Source organism: Drosophila novamexicana, unplaced genomic scaffold (assembly GCF_003285875.2).
Source record: "Drosophila novamexicana strain 15010-1031.04,08,12 unplaced genomic scaffold, DnovRS2.1 tig00001752-arrow-arrow-pilon, whole genome shotgun sequence".
Classification (NCBI taxonomy): Eukaryota; Metazoa; Arthropoda; class Insecta; order Diptera; family Drosophilidae; genus Drosophila; species Drosophila novamexicana.
In genome coordinates this window covers 362,504-381,849 of record NW_020824886.1, presented here as the reverse complement: position 1 = coordinate 381,849, position 19,346 = coordinate 362,504, and the positions used below count along the sequence as shown (strand labels likewise).

Here is a 19,346-nt window from a genome sequence, read left to right as displayed (position 1 = left end):
AGATAAAGTATAGAAAGGATTCCAATAAATCGATATTTATCGTTTTGACAAAACGCCCATAGACTTGATCTATGTACTTACAATAATCTTAAATAAGTTTGTCTGTATTCCAAATGTGTGTTATTTATCTCTTAGAGAAAAGATCTCACGAAATCGATATTTATCGATTTTGGAAAACTGCCATAAACTTGATCTACTTACTTACAATAATCTTAAATAAGTTCGTCTGCATTACAAATGTGTGTTATTCAGCTTTTGTAGACAAACTCTAGAAAGGAATTCAGGAAATCGATATTTATCGATTTGGCAGCAAACCAAAATCGACATATTTGTCTAATGTCTAGGGTAAACGTTAATCGAAATTTGAGATATTCAGCTCTTATAGATTAACTCAAGAAAGCATCTCTTATCGATTTGGTACATTTAACAAAACTTGGAGAGCACATTTGTGAATTGTCCATGGTAAATGATAATCTGTCTACCAAATTTCAATTTCAAATTTCATTTCTATATTCTATATTATCTAAAAATCATTTAGAAAGAAAGTTGAACAATCGATTTATATCGATTGGGCAAAGAGAGAAGCAGTAACAAATCTGATATACATATCCCATCTGGCTGGGATAAATGATGATCTGCATTTCAAACTGAGGCTAAGTATCGATATTTATCGATTCTTAAATTTAACCTTAATCAGCTTATTAAATTTATGAGATTCCTAATCGTCGCTAATTTCCACTCATATCGATATTTATCGATTTGGAAGATACGAAAAGAACTACAAATACATTTGAACTGCGAGAGCATCCAAATTTGTAATTGTGTCAACATGCTTAGGCTAGCCGTGCATACCCTGCCTTATGTTGTACTTGAATAAGCACAACCTTATCAAAGTCATCTGTATCTAACTCATGAGGGGTTACAGGGTATTGACAGAGACCTCAACAGATCAAGAGTTAGACAAAGTGAAGGTTGCGTTGTTTTTGTTGGTTGCGGTTTTGCATAGCTCATCATCGTGACTAGCGTCTGTGTGTAGGGGAGGGGGGAGGGGGGGATTCGCCACGGCGAATTCAGTTTAGTGCAGCAGTTAACAACAGTGTTGCCATATCGCATAAACGCTTGCCCACTTATCTTTGGATTTTTATCGAAAATAATACGGTAAAAGTTCAATTAAGACTAGAGAACATCGGCTGGTCGAGAGGGGGGGGGGGGGGGGGGGGGGGGCATTTATTTCGCCTAAGATAGCACATTAGTGTTGGTCAGGTGAGGGCGCAAACGGGTTATTGTATTTCTCTTTCTCTTTAGTCTCAGTCTTTCGTCTGTTGTATTTTAATGCTGCATAATTATTATTTTTCGCCTTAATTATTTTTGCACAATGGCAAAAGCAAAACTGACAAATCATCATGTTGAGCCAAAAGGGAAACAAAAAACTGTGTGTGTGTGTGTGTGTGTGTGTTGTGTGTTGGTCAACGTTTTTGGGGTCAAAATTTGGCAAGAAATTGCCAATTCGCTGAGCGAAAGGTGTGCAAAGCAATGTGCGCTTAACGGTTAATAGTTAAATCTCAACATCAGCTGCTGCTTCCTTAGATAAACCCAGCACCTGTCTGCCAGGCAGACGAGCGAGACCGAGCGAGAGAGAGAACAGAACTTTAAACTGCCGCTGGCGGCCTTTGCTTCTTTTCTCTTTTCATTGTTAAGTTTCTTCACAACAATAGCAGTAAAGCAACGCCAGCGGCTGCGTCGACGTTGACGCCAACGCCACGCAGCATGATAAGCGCGCCGAAGAAGTTAAATACACATGCACACACACACACACACACACACACGCACATAATCGTATGCATGCATGTGGCCACGATTCGCCGTCGTATGTGGTTGCCTGTTCGCCGCGTCGTCTCAGATGTTGTTGTTGATGTAGGGCCGCCGCTGGCGTCGCTGTCGCTGCCGCTGCTTCTGCTGCTTCTGCTGCTGGACGTTGGGTCTGGCCGCAACGGCGCTTCAATTTCAAATTCAGTGCGAAAGCGAACGACAAAGCAGACGGGCAGCCAGTGAGCGGGCGAGAGCGAGCGAGAGAGCGCTTTTCAAGCAGCAGCAGCGGTGGCCGCTTTTCCACATTTTGTGTTTTTATTCTTTTCAAATACATAAACAGTTTTTTTTTTTTTGTTTTTTTTTTGTACTTGTGCTCGGTTTGTTATTTGTTTGCCGTTACCAGCTATCGCGCGCGCACACACGACAACAATAAAGTTTATCAACAAATAAAAAGTCCATTTTAGTGTAAATGTTTATAAATTGCGGCGAATTAGTTTGGCGTTAACAGTAACAACAACAACACAACAAAGCGAAAGACGCGCAAAACAAACTAACAACAGCCTCGAACATCAAACATATTTGGCAAAACAACGGTTAGCGGTAAACGGAGCCGCCGTAGACATTTACGTACGTACGTAGCCGGGAGTGCGGCCAAGTGACATCATAAAGCAAAAAGTGACGGAAACGTGGCCAAAAATAAATGCAAAAAACAAAAAAAGCAAATTAAATAAGAAAAGAATTGTACTCCACAGCAGCAGCAGCAACAGCAACAACAACAACAACAACAACAACAACTAGCGGTAAAAGCAAATACACGCGCACAGCAAAGAGCTGCTGGCCAGACCAAAACAACAATACGTACGGCGCGTAGTGAGAGCGTGTGCGTGAGAGAGAGAGAGAGAGTGAGTGAGGGGGAGAGTGTGTTGTCAAATGCCGGGCGGCTGCTGCGTGGCGCCATCTATTGTTTGACAGTGGCAAAAGAACTTCACTAGCAAACATACACACACACACACACACATGCGTAGGCAAACAGCTGATGGCAGAAAGAGAGCGCGCATCTGCAGTACGATTACGCAAAAGAAAGCCTTGTTTATTGTACTCTATATGAATTTGGTATATATATTTATTATCTAAATCTATGATAATCATGATTGAAGTTCGAATAATTATCAGTTGGCACTCGAGCTCGCCTCTTTGTTAACGATATTTCAGGCATATATAAATAACTTTTAACAGAGCTGCTAACCATATACAAATTAACAGATACTGTTAAATTAATTTCGTTCTTAATTAAGAGATCTATGATAATGCCGGCTCTCACATTAGAGCTGTTAGCTTTATGGCTGTTAACTGTTAACATCTACAGATGACAGACATTAAATACCCTCGCAGACAGTATATACCCTAAAGATGATATAGTCAAAAACTCTCGAATATCTGAATTTTTATTGATTCCCATTTGAATGGAAAATTTGTTTAGGCTTTTAGTATAGATGTTGTTTTGTGAGTAAAATTCGGCTAAATTAAGATGTCTTAAAAATCGAGAGAGCAAATAGATGGAAATAAGCGACTTATAGAAAAGAGCTTCAATATTTCGATATGTAAAGGTGAACCAAGTTCGATTTGTAGTTAAAAAAAAAGTTGGTAAATGCGGTTCATAACCGATGATAACCGTTCATAACCGTTGCGGCTTGCAGCCAAGCGTCGGTTGACACACACGGACGTGTCTCACGCACGAGGCGGCAGCTGCCAATTGTACGCCTGCTGCAGGCTAGCTTTCGAAAACTTACCAATACACATGCAGGCGTTCAATCTCACATATGTGTGTGTGTGTGTGTGTGTGATAGTTTATCGACCTGCCGTTGCTTGGAGCTGCTCGCATTCTGCGGGCAATGTCAACGCGACGGCATAAAAATAACTTTGGCTCTGCCCTTCTTTCTGCAGCCAGAGAGAGAGCGAGAGAGAGAGAGGGAGAGCTGATCGAGAAGATGTTGTTGTTGATAGTGAAAACACGCAAAGGCTGCCAACTAGAACAATAATAAAAGAAACAGCGAGAGAGAGAGAGAGAACATTGTGAAACAATAAGCTTAAGAGAAGGAGCTTCAGACAATGGCCACAATCAGCGAGGAGGTCAACGTTGGCGATGGGAACGTCGAGTCAACATCGACGGAGCAGCTAAAGGCCAAAAAGAACAAATCCAATTTGTTTCTCATCAAATCCTACAGCTTCATTGAGAAGCCAACCAGCAACAACAGCAACAACAACAACAATAATAGTATACATAATAATAATAATAATATTAACAAACCGTTGGATGAGCTGCTGAAACCATTTCCGGACCTCGCCTCGCTGCTGCTGGTCGCCGGCGAGCAGCCCACAAAGAAGGCGCGCCTCAAGAAGCCCAACAATAAACAAAAGCCAGCGAAGACGAAGACAAAGTCGAAACGTGGCCAGTCGCTGGAGGAGCAGCTCATCGGCTCGGAGCTGATCAGTGAGCAGGAGGCGCAGCTGCTGCGACGCAGTCCGCATCAGTTTGTGCCGCTGCCGGCGGCACCTGGCCAGCTGGCACGCCCACAGTCGCTGCCAGCCAAGGCGAACGAGACGCTATGCCTGGCAGCGCAGCCGGCGAAGCGTCGCGGCGGCGGCGGCGGCGGCAACATCAAACGCGAGTCCTTTCTGCGCCAGAGCCTGCAGTCGATACGCCGCAGCTTTGGCTCCAATAAGCATGCGTCCAAGTTATCGATAGCCACGCCCACAGCGACAGCATCGAGCTCGCCGGGCTCATCGAATGCCTCGTCGACATCAACGACATCGTCGTGCTCCTCGGCGACGGCCATTAGCATGTTGAGCAGAGCCCAGGCGCACAGTCATCTGCTAGATGAGTTCCTGCCCACGCCCTTTGTCCTGTTGCTCAACAATGATGCGTTGGGTGACCAGAAACAGTATTTCAACCAGGCTGTGGATATGTGCGATGGCGCGCTCCGGGCTAACAGGTAAGCAGCTTTTATTGAGCTTTTCGGGCAGGGTTGGGGGGATAAACTCACAGTTGTGTTAAAGCTTTAATGAGCTTTCAAAGCTTTCAAGTACTTTAAAGTGCTTTTAAAGCTTGAACTTTAACTGAACTTGAACTGAAACTGAAAGTGCTCAAAATCGTCATATGTAAAAGCTTTTACAAAAGCTCGTCCTTATTCTTCCTTTAGAGCTTTGTGTGCTTTTGATTTGATGCTGACTTTTAAAGCTTCTAGTTGCTTGATTAACTGTAAGCATACATAACGCCGCAGGGCTTTTGTAAACTTTAGCTTTGGAGGGCTTTCATGTGCTTTTTTAGTCCACGCAACACAGAGAATTTTCATTGATTTTTTTATGGTCTTAGAGCTTTCATGTGCTTTCAAGCTACCGCCGGAAGTTTTAATGAGCTTTTCAGCCTGCAAATTGACTTGAGCGACCCTTGTTTTACGTGTGTATACACCGCCCTGTTTATTGCCTGGTACTGCTGTGCAGCCTTATCCATTGTTGTGGGCATTGATTTTTGCACATGTACAGCCAGAAAAGTCAAGGCCAAGCTTTTCAGCCTGCTGCAGCGAATCGGACCGGATGTGCCCCCGTTCTTTTGACTAGAAATCAAGACTTGGCCCTTCTAATAGCTAAGCTGAGCACATTTTGGAGAATTGATAGCCAGTGTCAGGCATCGATTTGCATTCATTATAACCCACACATTCAGTGCAAAAATGGGGATAATAGGGTATTTCGGTTTTGTGCAAATGTATGTAACAGGCTAAAGGAAGTAGGGTATATATATATTCTTAATCTTGGGCGACAAACTGAGTCGGTCAAGACCGAAAGCTACTAGAGCTAGATGTCTTATATTGCAAATACTTATGCGTAAGTCTATTTTATAGCAATTTCGAATTATCGATAAATATCGATTTCAAGTCAAACATTTGTAGCCATATCTCGAAGACTTTCATAGCTAGAGACATCAAATTGGGCTATAATATGAGGCATAATATCGAGCTATCGATAACTATCGATATTGAGGGAAGTCTTATATCAAACCCCCTTAATAGCTAGAGACATCAAATTTAGCTTAAATATAGATTATGGGACATGAAATCGAACTATCGATAAATATCGATATAGACGCAAGCCTTTTTGTTTAACCATATCTTGAAGAGCTAAGGTATAAGATATAAATATCGACTTTAAAGCATTTCTTTAGCCATATATCGAAGAGTCTAGGTATACGATAGATTATGTGGGAAATATCGATAAATATCTATCTGAAAGCTATATTTCTTTTTAGCAATATCTCGAAGACTTCCATAGCTAGAGACATCAAATTTGGGATGCAGGCTCTTGTTTAGTATAGACAGAACCTGAATCTTTCAGTTCTAAGATAACGCCGCCCAGTTACAGGGTATCTTGCGGTCAGGCTACTTTTACTCAGCCAGCTCTGAACGATTTGCGATAAAAGACGATAACGACAAATTGAGAGCTCTTCAACTTGCGATTTGCATGCGGCGAGTGTTCGCCATGGACGATTGATCGATTGATCGATTGACGGACTGACAGACTGATTGATCGATAGATAGATAGATAGATAAATAGAATTACGCAAAGCCAACGACATAATGCCGCAGACAAACTTGGGCTGCGCAACGTATTTGGCATCTGGGCTGCAATTGTCGTTGCCAAAGTTGAGACAATGGAATTTCTGTGACGTCACGCAAAATATATAAATATATATATACATATATATATATGTATATGTATATGTGTAGAAGCCATTAGGCAAATGTTTTCAATAAGATTTGTAATTCTCGAAAAGCGCAGAAAGCGGAAACTCACAGGGAAATGCGGCGGGTGCAAAAGAGTTTCCCAACTGGAAAACTATTGTCATTCAACTTATTTTGAGAATACTCAAAGCTGAAAAATGCGCAAATTTTGAGTCTAATTTCTAGTTAGAAGTCAATTTGATCTAAAATTCTTAAAGCTTTCATGTTTTGAAGGTTCTCAAATGAAATAATGTTACAACTTTTCCAAAAGTTCTCAAGTTTTTCGTTTGAATAAAGTACAAGAATTTCCAATTTCTAGAGCAAATGCCAAATTTTGCAAAACTTTTCTTTAATTGACATTTCGCACAAAAACACTCGAAAGTTCTCAAGTTTTTAGTTTGAATCAAGAACAGATTATTTATTTTTTTTTTTTTTTTGCAAATTTTTCATTTTAATTTACTCAACAATTTTAAAGAATTTCGCCAAAGTTGCAAACTCTAGTTAACCGCAAATTCTGTATTTACTAAGAAAAGAGAAAATTACTCAAAATTGAATTCATTTCAAATTGTGCATCAGAATTTGTTCAAATCAAGTTCAAAGAGTTGTTTCCTAGGAAAACTGTGTCAAAGCGAATGTTGTTCAAGAAATTGCGATATGCCAAACATTTTGCAGAACTATAAAAACGTATATATATCCAAATATCTAGAGTGGAAGTGGAATATATATATATATATATTAGATTATAAATAGGTTCTCGATTCGAGTTAATGAGGCGTGGCATCTCCGGTTTCAGCCTCGTTTTTGGCTCAGCTGCATCTGCAGACTTTGTGGCGCATACATATGTAACATATATATGCAAATGTGTGCATATATATGCCACCCCTAGGGGCAACAACTGCCAACCCGCCCCCCCCCCCCCCTCGAGTCAATTGAGCGACGAGATGCGTGCAATTTGTTGCGCCTTCGCTTTCAGTTTGTGTCCAATGCAATTGCCAGTCTACGTGTGTGTGTGTGTGTGTGTGTGTGTGTGTGTGTGTGTGTGTGTGTGTGTGTGTGTGTGTGTGTGTGTGTGTGTGTGTGTGTGTGTGTGTGTGTGTGTGTGTGTGTGTGTGTGTGTGTGTGTGTGTGTGTGTGTGTGTGTGTGTGTGTGTGTGTGTGTGTGTGTGTGTGTGTGTGTGTGTGTGTGTGTGTGTGTGTGTGTGTGTGTGTGTGTGTGTGTGTGTGTGTGTGTGTGTGTGTGTGTGTGCATTTACATGTGGGCGATTCACTTTGCCTCACAATGCTGAATACATATACATATATATATTTCGAGTGCATTCGCGTTGATTGAATTTCCAGCGCTCTTATCAAAGGCGTACCCCTCTCCCCCCTCTCCCCACATCACTTTGGCATTACATGTCACGCCCCTCTACCCCTCCTCCGCCCCGCCCCCCTGGTTAGGCAACTAACAGCGTTAACATTAACACAAATGGGTCAATTGCTTGTTATAGGTTACGAATATCATTTGCAATTTGTAAATTTTACGCTCGAAATTAATTAAATAAGTTACGAGCAAAAAAAAACCTCTCAACATTTATTTAAATGTCAAGAAATTGCAAAAATATTATTTAATTGATTTTTGAACAATGCTCTATTCAGAGCTTGACACTTGCGCACAGCTTCAACTTGTTGCGAATTTTAACGCGTCAAGTTAAAGAAAAAAAAGCTTGAAATGCGCGCAAAAACAAAGTTCGTTTTTGGTGTCTCAATAGAAAGTAACTCTTGGCTGTTAAATACCTTTTAAGTTATGATAATATGAACTATTTGTCGCAACTGAAGTTTAATTGCAAACTTAGTCACGCTCTCAAATCAGGAAGTCACGCGCTGAAGCTAATGAGTTTTTAACGAGCTTTCGAGATTTCGAGCAAATTACATTTTACATCAGCTCCATTTGATAGCTTTTTAAGCTGATGCTGAACCAAAATGAACTTTAAATACTTAACATTAACACGAGCTTAAAGCTCTAAAGCGTTCTATTCGTGGCTTTAATGAGCTTTGTAGCCTTACAAGATTTAACAAACTTTAGATTAGGTTTGCATTAAAAAGTGTGGGTGCTTCAAGTTTACATAACAATAAATCAAACCTTTGGGTAAAAAAACTCTTAAAGCTCGCTTCAAGCTTTCAAAAAGATTTAACTCAGCTGGACATGTGCTACATTTAGCTTGAGTCAAGCTATAAGAACACTCAGAGTAACTATAAAACAAATATTTAAGTTAACCGAACCAATTCGTTTGTTGTGCTCAGCTTAAAGCTCGCTTAAAGCTTTCGAAAGCACAAAGCTTAGTTTGAAAGTTATATTTTTAAGCTTGATGCGAGCTTCAACTGCACTCAGCGTAATCTAAATCAAATTTTTAAGTTCATTCTTCTCTTAAAGCTCGCTTAAAGCTTGATGAAAAGTGCTTGCAAAGCTTGAAAAGTGTGTCAAGCTGGAGGCGAGCTGCAACTGCTTAAAGTTCTTTATCTTCAGCTTAAAGCTCGCTTAAAGCTTGAGGAAAGATTAAGCTGACATTGAAAGTGCTGTCTTGATGCGAGCTATATAACTGCGCTAAAAGTAACCTAAATCAAATCTTTACGTTCATTCTCTACTCTTAAAGTTCGCTGTGCTCAGCTTAAAGCTCGCTTAAAGCTCTAAAACGAAGCTCGCAAGTGCTTTGCGTGCAGATGCGAAGCTTGCGCCCTGCTCCGGTTGCATGTGAGACTCCGAGGAATAATCTATGAGCTGTGGAGTATGTGGACCATGATTAAGGCATGTCAATACACTGACTGCTACCTCCTTCCCACCGCCCCCCTGCCCCGCCCAGCAGCCCCTTCCAGCCGCAAAGCACCCCTGCAGCGTTTGGCTGAGATTAGCTTTGGGTCGAAAGATAATCGCTTGCATTTAATGCATTCCACTCGAACAAAACAATCATAAACGAGTGTCACACTTAATATAAACACGCTGATAATGCCACACACACGCACACACACACACACACAGAGAGAGAGGGAGAGGCAGCACCCCGCGACCCTCAACCCTGGCCTGCCTTCAACTTTTGCGATCTGTGAAACACACTTCACATTCAATTGACAGCAAAACGTTCCGACCATATACCTGTCCCTCTTACACCAACATGTGTGTGTGTCTCTGTGTGTGTGTGCGTGTGTGTGTGCTTCTAGTTAGTTGCCATTGAATGGATTTTAATAATTTCACATATTTCAGTTTGTCAGTCGCCGTCGAGCGGCCCGGCGAAACATTTGCCGCAAAGTCGAACCAACAAAAAGTTGATCAAAATAACAACAAAAAAAAATATTTAGAAAAAGCTACTTAAAAAAAGTTCGTGCACGTCCCAAAAATTGTTGTTGCTATTTTTTTTTTCTTTTTGTGTCTGTTATTATTATTATTTTTTTTCGGTATGTTGACATATCATAATTCATTGTCTTGTACTATGCTATATTTGTATTTGTTTGTGCTTGTGTCTTATTATTTATGTTTTTTTCTTCTTTTTTTTTTTTGGCTGTGCGTGAAAGTGTGTTGTTCAAAGAAAACACTTTGTTAACTCTAACCGAAATCTGAAAGTAACGCAAATAGAGCTGAGACAGAGCAAAAAGTGACTGCAGTTCGAACTGTGGCACAGACAGAAGCTAGGAAGAACGAGCAAGTCAGAATAAACTGCGGCACGCCGAAGATTTAATACTCTTGCAGGCATTTTGGGTGATATGTGAGAAAAGTGCAGCTCGCAAATGCTGAGTTTGATGAAAATACAAAAACTCATTTCCCGAACGATTCTTCCCATGGAGCTATATAGTGAAGCAGATGTAGGCAGTGATATATTTATATATACATATATATTTATTTACAACCGATCCTACCTATTGCAGCTATATAGTGCTTCGATGTGGACAAGATCTAGTATGTTTGTATGGAGAGGGTAGAGTAAAACTTCTAAATTCGGAGCTTGTTCAAGATATCTTGATGAACAAGAAAGCTTTCCTACTAGTCGACCGATTCCTTCTATGGATATAATATAGTCCTCCGATCCGGCAGACATATTGCCTGCATCAGAAAGACGTACCTAAGCTGAGTTTCAAGACAATAGACAGACGGACATGACTCGGCTGATCTAGAATATATATACATTATGGGTTTGCAGATGCCCTCCTCTAAGCGTTGCACATCTCACGACGAAATGGGAATACCCTCTGCAAGGGTATAAAGAGAAGGGTATCTAGATGCTTGCCTTATGTATTTCAGATCGATTTGTGTAAAAGATATGTGTGCATATATGAGATATGGCTTTGACCTATTGCCTATTGACTTTCCTCATGTTTTTTGATTAAAACTTAAGCTATTTCCACGCATATTCCGCTCGTGTGGGTGAATTTTGAAAATGCGCAAAGCTTACAATTTTGTTGAGTGTACGAAAACTGATCGAGTGTGTTTTTAAAGCTTGAGCAAATCTTGCGAAAATCTGGCTATGACCTGTTATTAACTAAGCCCTTTTCCACGCATATTCCGCAAAGTGAGGTGATTTTGAACTTAAACGAATGTGAAACGAGCCGCACTTTAATTCTCTGTCTTTTCTTTAAGAAAACTTTGTTGTTGTCATGTGCCCAAGAAAGATATACTATTCGAAATAGACTATATAAACTATATATAACAGATCTGCTAAATAAAAGATAATGCAACTAAAGAACAATTTGTTGAATTCTTCTCTTTGCAGGTATGCATCAAGTTTCTAATGAATATGTTTACGGAAAAAGGCACTTGAAAGCCGACGCTAGCCCACATTCAAGTATTTCCCACACATACATACATACACACACATACATATATATATATATATATATATATATAACCCTAATTTAATGCCTTTTATTATATAATTGAAACGTGTGAACCGGCTCGCCGGCAAGCTCTATGAAAGTATAAATAGAGAAGATCGCACGCTAAGCTCAAGAAAGAAAAAAGCCGAAAAAGACAAGAATTTAACGCCAAGCGTCAAACGAATTGAATAAATCCAACAGAAAGACGAGCTCAGCTCCAAGCTAATAAATTGTCATAATTATATCATCAAAATTATAGAAGAACCTTGCGAAAATATTGTCGTAAATCATTTACCAGACTAAATAGTATATATCTATGCCTAGATATTTATACTAATGACAGCCAAATCGATGCGAGAGAGGAAAGGCTGCTTTTTTTTGGTACTAAATATTTTATATCTCTGTCTATATACATATATTTCGATTTGTGTATATAACAAGCATATTGTGTGCACAGTTTTTGGATGGGAGCCGGCAATTATTTATGGTCGTCGATTTTAAAGCTGACATAAAACAAAATAGGCTGCCATGTTATTGTCTAGATTACAAATACTCTGTTCGCCAAGTGACAAAGAGAGTATATTGGTTGGGTTTGAACGATTCAATATATTCTTAGCGCCAGACTTGACAAGTTTGTGCTGAGATGCTTTATAGATTGTGCTGAAAAATCCACCAATTCAGTGTACAAAGAATCCTTTGCCAGTTTTTAGCTTTTCTAATGCTGCAAGCAGGGTTTTTTGCAGTCGTTCTAGCTACTTCTTCTAATAAGTTCCCATTAATTCAATGAATTCTTATATTTTTTATCTGAACTTTGACTTTTATAGCAATTCCAGCACTATATCATTTAGCTGCACAACACTATTTCACACAGTTTACCAACACTATATCACACAACTTTCCAACAATGTATTTAACTCTTCACTCTATCACACAACTTTCCAACACTGTATCACACAACTTTCCAACACTATATCAGATAACTTTCCAGCACTATTTCCCATAACTTCCAAATACTGTTTCACACAACTTTCCAACACTGTATCACATAATTTCCAACACTATATCAGATTACTTTCTAACACTAGTTCCCATAACTTCCAAATACTGTTGCACACAACTTTCCAACACTATATCATATAACTTCCCAACGCTGCCTCATATAACTTTCCAACACTATGTCACATAACATCTCAAAAATATGCATATAACTTTCCAACTCCGTAACACATAGTTTTCCAACACTGAAGCATATAACTTGCCAACCATTCATCACATAACCTCCCAACACTATATCACACAGCTTTCCAACACTATCAGATAGAGCACAGATCTATCCATCATCCCAAATACCAGAACACCTTTATTTAGTCGATCTTCTTAACGTCTAATGACATCTTCCTTAAGAGTTATTATTGGTTCGAATAGTTCGGTTTCTACGAAGAAATATTTGTGGATAGCTTTATTTACTTGAGTCCGAGAATTTACCCAAGCCTTTGCATGCGTGTTTTAATTGGGCTGTGTCCAACTGGATATTCGGAGGTATTTCATAATTGTTATGCATTATATGAATGCGCACTTTATTGCTTTACTATGCCATTCACAATTTACAAGCGATTGTATATCCTGCAAATGAGCACAGCGAGGGGTATGATAGATGGGCGAAAAAAACTTTTCTAATAAAAGTCAGACTAGAATGAATTATCGCACTATGCACACTGCATAATAGGCCACAATTACAGGGTATTTTCTCAGTCGGTCATGCTGACTTGCTTCTAGTTATGTGACTTTGCTATTTTTATGCCTTCCAAACTGATAAGCCATCATGGCTGATATATGCGCCATATACATAATGCTCACAGGCAAACAAATAAATATATATATACAGATATTTATATATATATATATAAATTGGCCCAATCGTACCAATATGCAGCATATATATGCATATATCCATGACTCAGTGTGCAGGAAAAACCAAAACTCTTTGATATTGTGTGCGTGTGTTTTTCCCAGTAATATATTTCCCATATGTAGATATTTAGACGGACTAAATGTAACGTAAAAGCTCGTTAATGTTTAGTTTTTCTCTGCTTTTCTTTTGGAATACTCTTGCAGAGGGTATTCCCATTTTGTCGTGAGATGTGCAACGCTTAGAGGAGGGCATCTGCAAACCCATAATGTATATATATTCTAGATCAGCCGAGTCATGTCCGTCTGTCTATTGTCTTGAAACTCTGCTTAGGTACGTCTTTCTGATGCAGGCAATATGTCTGCCGGATCGGAGGACTATATTATATCCATAGAAGGAATCGGTCGACAAGTAGGAAAGCTTTCTTGTTCATCAAGATATCTTGAACAAGCTCCGAATTTAGAAGTTTTACTCTACTCTCTCCATACAAACATACTAGATCTTGTCCACATCGGAGCACTATATAGCTGCAATAGGTAGGATCAGTTGTAAATAAATATATATGTATATATAAATATATCACTGCCTACATCTGCTTCACTATATAGCTCCATGGGAAGAATCGTTCGGGAAATGAGTTTTTGTATTTTCATCAAACTCAGCATTTGTCGAGCTTCACTTTTCTCACATATCACCCAAAATGCCTGCAAGAGTATTAAATCTTCAGCGTGTGGAACTTATGCTTAGTTTCACGCTATTTTTTTTTTTTTGGCATACGTAAATTCAGTTTGTAGTTCTTCCGGGATTCGACTTGTTGTTTGTTTGTGGGCGCTAATAAATAGAATTTTCAACAGATTTTCAAAATATTTACGAGCAACGTCAAAAGAAAATGTGCCTCGCCTACATTTCCATTAGTACGAGAAAAATCATTTTCTTAAAATTTTCTGCAACTTGTAAATGTTTTTGAATATCGAAAACTGTTTGTCAATTGGTTGCAGAGGAAGGTGGAGGGAGGGGGGTCGCGCTTGTAAAGTATACTGTACTGAAGGGGTGAGAGGGGGGGGGGGTTGGTGTTGAGAGGGGGCGGGGGGCAGCATGATTGCCGAGAGACGTTTGGTAAGGGAATAATTTAATGCCACAATTTCGCACTCTGTGCCGGCAGGGGCCACAATGGAGTCGGGCCGGGGGCGGGGGCGGGGCAGGGGCGGGGTCGGGTGCCCGGACAACATCGTCGCCATTTAATTAGTTGCGTGCCGACATTTGTCCACGCCTCGCACCGCCTTCCCGCTTGGCTAAAAACTCTTATAGCCGCAAGGCATGACATTTTTTATGCTGACCCGCAGCATATAGGGGCGGCTGGGTGAAGGGGGGAGAGGGGGGGGTTGCAATTTGCGTTGCATTTGCCTTGGCGACCGCCCACATGCCCTACCCCGCCCCCATGGGGCCACAATGGGTTAATAAACTTTGCCCTTGTCCAGCTCAAGCTATGCTATTGCAAGGGGTCCGAAGCCTACACTGAGCGAAACGATCTACAGCATATGCTGCAATGTTGAACTGTTGAAATATTCGTCTAAAACTTTGTCTACATTTCATTTATGATTTGACTATATTCAGTATTCGTAGTCATTCGCAGAGACTGCAATTGAATATATTTAAGGCGCAAAAATTGCATAAAGATCGGACTTCACAGTCCGATTATAATCAGCAGGGCAAATGCTGCCTGCCCTTGCGCTTCTTTCAACTTAAAGGAAGCAAGCAAAGTTCACTTTTATTTTGAGTAAGCTTACATATTCAATGAATTTTCTCTCAGTGCACACATATGTGTGCATAATTGCTCGTTTATATGATAATGCATGTGGCAAATGCGTGTTGCATAAGCTCCTCGGGCCGTACTCTGGAAATCGATACTTGTGCTCGTGTGCAGCAGAGCTGACTCCTCTGACAGCTCTGGCCAGTTCGTATTTACATTTATTCGGCTTAACACAAATCAAGCGGAGAATGCAATTCGCAAAAATTTCACGGCCAGGGCCGTGAGAATTTGCACAGCCGTCAATTGATTCGGGCGTGCTTGCGCCCTAAAAAAGACCAAAATAAACATTAAGTGATGCGCAAGTTGTGAACCTTTTGTTTGTGGTTCAAGACGGTTCAGTGGTTCACGTCGATCCGAGTTCATGGGCTCGAGAGTTTTGCGTTTATCTGATCATTTTCAGAGTTTGTATTCTAAAAGCTGACAAGAAAATCCAACTTTAATGGTTGGCGAACCGGTTCAAAAGTGGTTCACCGAAATTTCTATATTGCCTAAAGCTATATTGGCATACTTATTTTATCACCCCGAATCTTGCTCTGAAAAAGCGTATGCCTCTTCTCGCCGAACCGGTTCAAAAAGTGGTTTTACTTTGTATCTTTCTATACAAATATGTGCTATGAAATAGTTATTTGAATGGAATGTTGGTGTAATCAACCTCAACGAGCTTGTTTACCGAACGGTGCTCTTCAACAGCTAAAGTTTATGCGCTCCGAACCGGTTCAAATGTGGTTCAGCTTAATATCTTCGAAGGTATTTGTGCTGTATTGATGAGAATTAATAGACATTGTATTTAAATCACTCGTCAACAGCTTGGGTAATCAACTGAACAGGTTTTTGCCCATTCTCTGCGAACCGGTTCAAATGTGGTTCGACCTAAAATCACTGAAAGTATTGAAATTTTGATACTTAATTGTTGTGTGCCTAGCAAATAAACTCATCTGAATGATCTTGTTAGCTTAGATTCGCTTACAGTTGTTATTTAAATTTCTCTGAACCGGTTCACAAGCGGTTCAGCCCCATAGCTACCAAAGTACTTGAGCTGCGCACCTGAAATTGGGCACAAAACACAGCTGAAGTGTTCCCGCAGCAAGACGATGACTCATCCTACAGTTGCCATGGTGCCTTGCCGTTTGCAACCCTGGCATTGGGACGACCCGGACAGGTTTCGTATAAAACTGCTGCCTGGACACTTTCGGGCCAACAGTCAGCGTCGTGTTCTTGTGCCGTGCTAAGCTAAAACTGAAGTGGTCAATTGGCACACGAATAATCTGAATACACATGTTCGAATACATTCGCATTGGCATTTAATTCACACCTGTAATTCAAGACGGTCGGCGGGGGGGGGGGGTGGAGGCGGGGCCAAACTCACATATGCTGAATTGTGTGCCACATATTAAAATATATATATGTATAGGGGCACGTCCATAAAGCTTAATTTAATTAAGCTGCAAATTAGAGCGCGTGATCTCGTAAACAAACCCCCCGAGGAGCCAAAAACAAGCAAATGTATCGCACCGGCAGCGGCAGCGCTCTGCTCTGTCTCGCCCAGAGCCTAACTGTAAGCCATCCCAGCAGCTGGAATCGCCACAACAACAACAACAGCAGTCCAGGGGCGGAGTCAAAGGTCAGCTGCCAGCAGAGAGGCAAGCAACGCATTTTGCTCAAGGCCAGGTACGCATATTAAAGTTAAGGCCCAGAAACCCAGAGATAAACATAAGCCAAATAAACAAGATAGTTGGGATAGACCGAAATCCCACAGATTCTCACAGATTTGCTGAAAAGCAAACAAGATAGAGTAAGGATATCTGCTGCAAGTCCAACAAACTTAATGGAAGATGTGTGATGTGTGAGCATATTTTGCCATACATTGAGAAAAGAAAAGCAAAAGTCTTGGGGGGAAAAGTCGGGGAAATAAAACGCGATGTTTTACTTTTGGAGCACAGAACACATTTACGTTATCGACTACAATTTTTGAGAATGTTTTTGTTAAAATTTTGATTAGCTCGCTCAAAATTTGAAAACTGATACCCTGGAAAAAAAAGCAAGAGAGAGAGTGCGAGAGTGGGAGCGTGGAAGAGTGAAGTGTTCCGAGACATGAAATTGAAAATAACTGGGAAATACAATTTAAAGGAAATCTGGGCAAGATATTCACTGGGAATGCAACATTTGTCGAACTTGCGCTTACCACGGTTCGCTTTACGCCAATAATAAATATATATATGAGACGTGTGTGTGTGTGTGCGTGTGTGTGTGATAATTAACTGAAAACAGGCGAGGGGCGCGTGTCTAGAGCTCTAGTCGGATGAGGCGGGCGTATTGGGATGCCGCTTGCGTATGGCGCCGAGTGCCTCGTAACTGATCAGAGATGTGGACGGGACCCGTGTGGCGCTGGAACACTGCAGACGTGGACTGGTGCATAGCTTATTGGATGGCTTGCCCATCTGCATGAGCAGCTCATCGATGCGTTCGGTCTTCACCTTGATGATGTTCTCCATGTGGGCCAGACGCTTCTGTGTCGACTCAATGATCGCCTCCTTGGCCAGATTGTCGCGCGCCATTTTCTCGTACAGCGAATAGAGTATCATCTTTTGCGGCACCTGTACAATGCCATCGCCCACCTGTTTATTGACAACCACAGTTTTGACCTCATCGTTCTCCTCCCAGATTTGCTCCTGTGCCAATATCGCATTGCGTGTCTCAACGACACGCTGACGCTTCTTGAGGCGCATTATCTCGTGCAGCAGCACCTCGGCGGCGCCGTGTGCGCCAGTTGAGAGTAGCTCAATGAAATCGCGACTCAATGTTAAATTGAATTTGGTCAGCACCTTGTAGTTGAACGTCTCCCAGTTGGCAACCTTTAGCTGAACGCTGCTGCGTTTTGGAAAATTATTGAGATCCACCAGACGCGGATGATCGCGTTTCATCATCTCCGCCAGCGGCAATACGTCAGAGAATTCGCGACGCAAACGATTTGTATTGATTTCGTTCTGCTGTAGCCATTTGTGCACCTCGGCGATCTCCTCGCTGTTGAGGCTCTTGCTGGTAATTGTGTGCATGCTGCTAGGCGCTACCGGACGCCCGGCACGTCGTTTCTTCTAGTTCAGAATATTTAATAAATAAATATATATATTGATATATATATATATAGGTTAATACACACTGAATATTATGATATTGAGCTCGGAATGTTTTCGAGTGAGCTTCAAAAAAAAAATAAATAAATAAAAACCACACTCTCTGAAAACTGACGCAGCGTTTGCTCCGTTTCAGGCCAAAAACGTGCCCCGAAACCAGAACCAGCCAGCGCCAATAAGTTTGATTTCGCGTTCGTATCCAAAGAGAAAACTTTGTCGAGCTATTCTCTTGTGCTTTGTTATTTGCGCATATTTGGTTTTCATATATGTTTCCTGAAAATTTCATTACGATCGAACAATAAACACCAGAGTTATTCAGGACTGCATTTCCTATAAACTTGTTGTGGGGTGAAGCCAAAAGCTGTATCACGACTTTTTCTTGAAGCACATATGGGTCAATGCTCTAAGCAGGAGCAGCAAGATAAAGCTATATGCTTCTTTGGATGTGGCTCATAGAGCAATACATTTTCTAAAACGTATTCCTAAAGCTTTCGCTTGAGCTGAGCTTTCGCGTAAGCTGAGCTGAGCTTTCGCTTAAGCTGAGCTTCCGCTTGAGCTGGACTTTCGCTTAAGTTGAGCTTTCGCTTGAGCTGAGCTTTCGCTTAAGCTGAGCTTTCGCTTAAGCTGAGCTTTCGCTTAAGCTGAGCTTTCGCTTAAGCTGGACTTTCCCTTCAGATGAGTTTTCGCGTAGGCTGAGCTTCCGCTTGTGCTGAGCTTTCGCTTGCGCTGAGCTTTCACAAAAGCTCCACGACACTTGTTCACATTTATGCTAAAACTCCGTGAGAATTACAAACGAATTTAATGAATGGGTTAATTTATTTGAAATACACTTGGTAGCATTATATATATATACATATATATATGCTGTCTTGTTTTTGTCTCTTCTTCAAGAATTTCGAGTTGGCCGAAATCGTGTGTGTGTGTGTGTGTGTGTGTGTGAGTGTGTGTAGAATCCAACGTGGCGTTTGCTTAAAAGGGTTATCACAAATCAAATGGCATTAATGGACCCAAAGGAAGCAGCGCAAAGTACGAGCTGCCGAACAGATGCAACATGATTATAGGCTAACTAT

At 41.0% G+C, this 19,346-nt stretch overlaps 2 protein-coding genes across 5 annotated transcripts in view; one reads left to right on the top strand and one right to left on the bottom strand.

Moving 5' to 3' along the window:
• Positions 1-3,823: 3,823 nt before the first annotated feature.
• Positions 3,824-19,346, top strand: part of LOC115768320 (GRAM domain-containing protein 2B-like) — a 30,421-nt gene continuing 14,898 nt past the window's right edge. Inside the window, exon 1 of one of the 4 annotated variants that reach the window (XM_030712869.1) lies at positions 3,824-4,802. In XM_030712869.1, coding sequence (XP_030568729.1) covers positions 3,919-4,802 — 884 coding nt within the window. In that variant the 5' untranslated portion in view covers positions 3,824-3,918. Of the gene's footprint in view, positions 4,803-16,588; positions 16,814-19,346 lie in introns of those variants that run through there. The other 3 variants (XM_030712870.1, XM_030712872.1, XM_030712873.1) reach the window with 3 other exon arrangements.
• Positions 17,033-18,368, bottom strand: LOC115768322 (sperm flagellar protein 1-like). The gene is made up of 2 exons (XM_030712874.1): positions 18,303-18,368; positions 17,033-18,237 (listed from the first exon to the last, which is right to left on the bottom strand). Exon 2 carries the CDS (start codon positions 18,196-18,198, stop codon positions 17,437-17,439), a length of 762 nt encoding a protein of 253 aa, XP_030568734.1. The 5' UTR covers positions 18,199-18,237; positions 18,303-18,368; the 3' UTR covers positions 17,033-17,436.

Bases quoted from the DNA above. Each gene is read 5' to 3' on its own strand.
- LOC115768322 (XM_030712874.1), bottom strand. From the start codon at position 18,198: ATGCACACAATTACCAGCAAGAGCCTCAACAGCGAGGAGATCGCCGAG.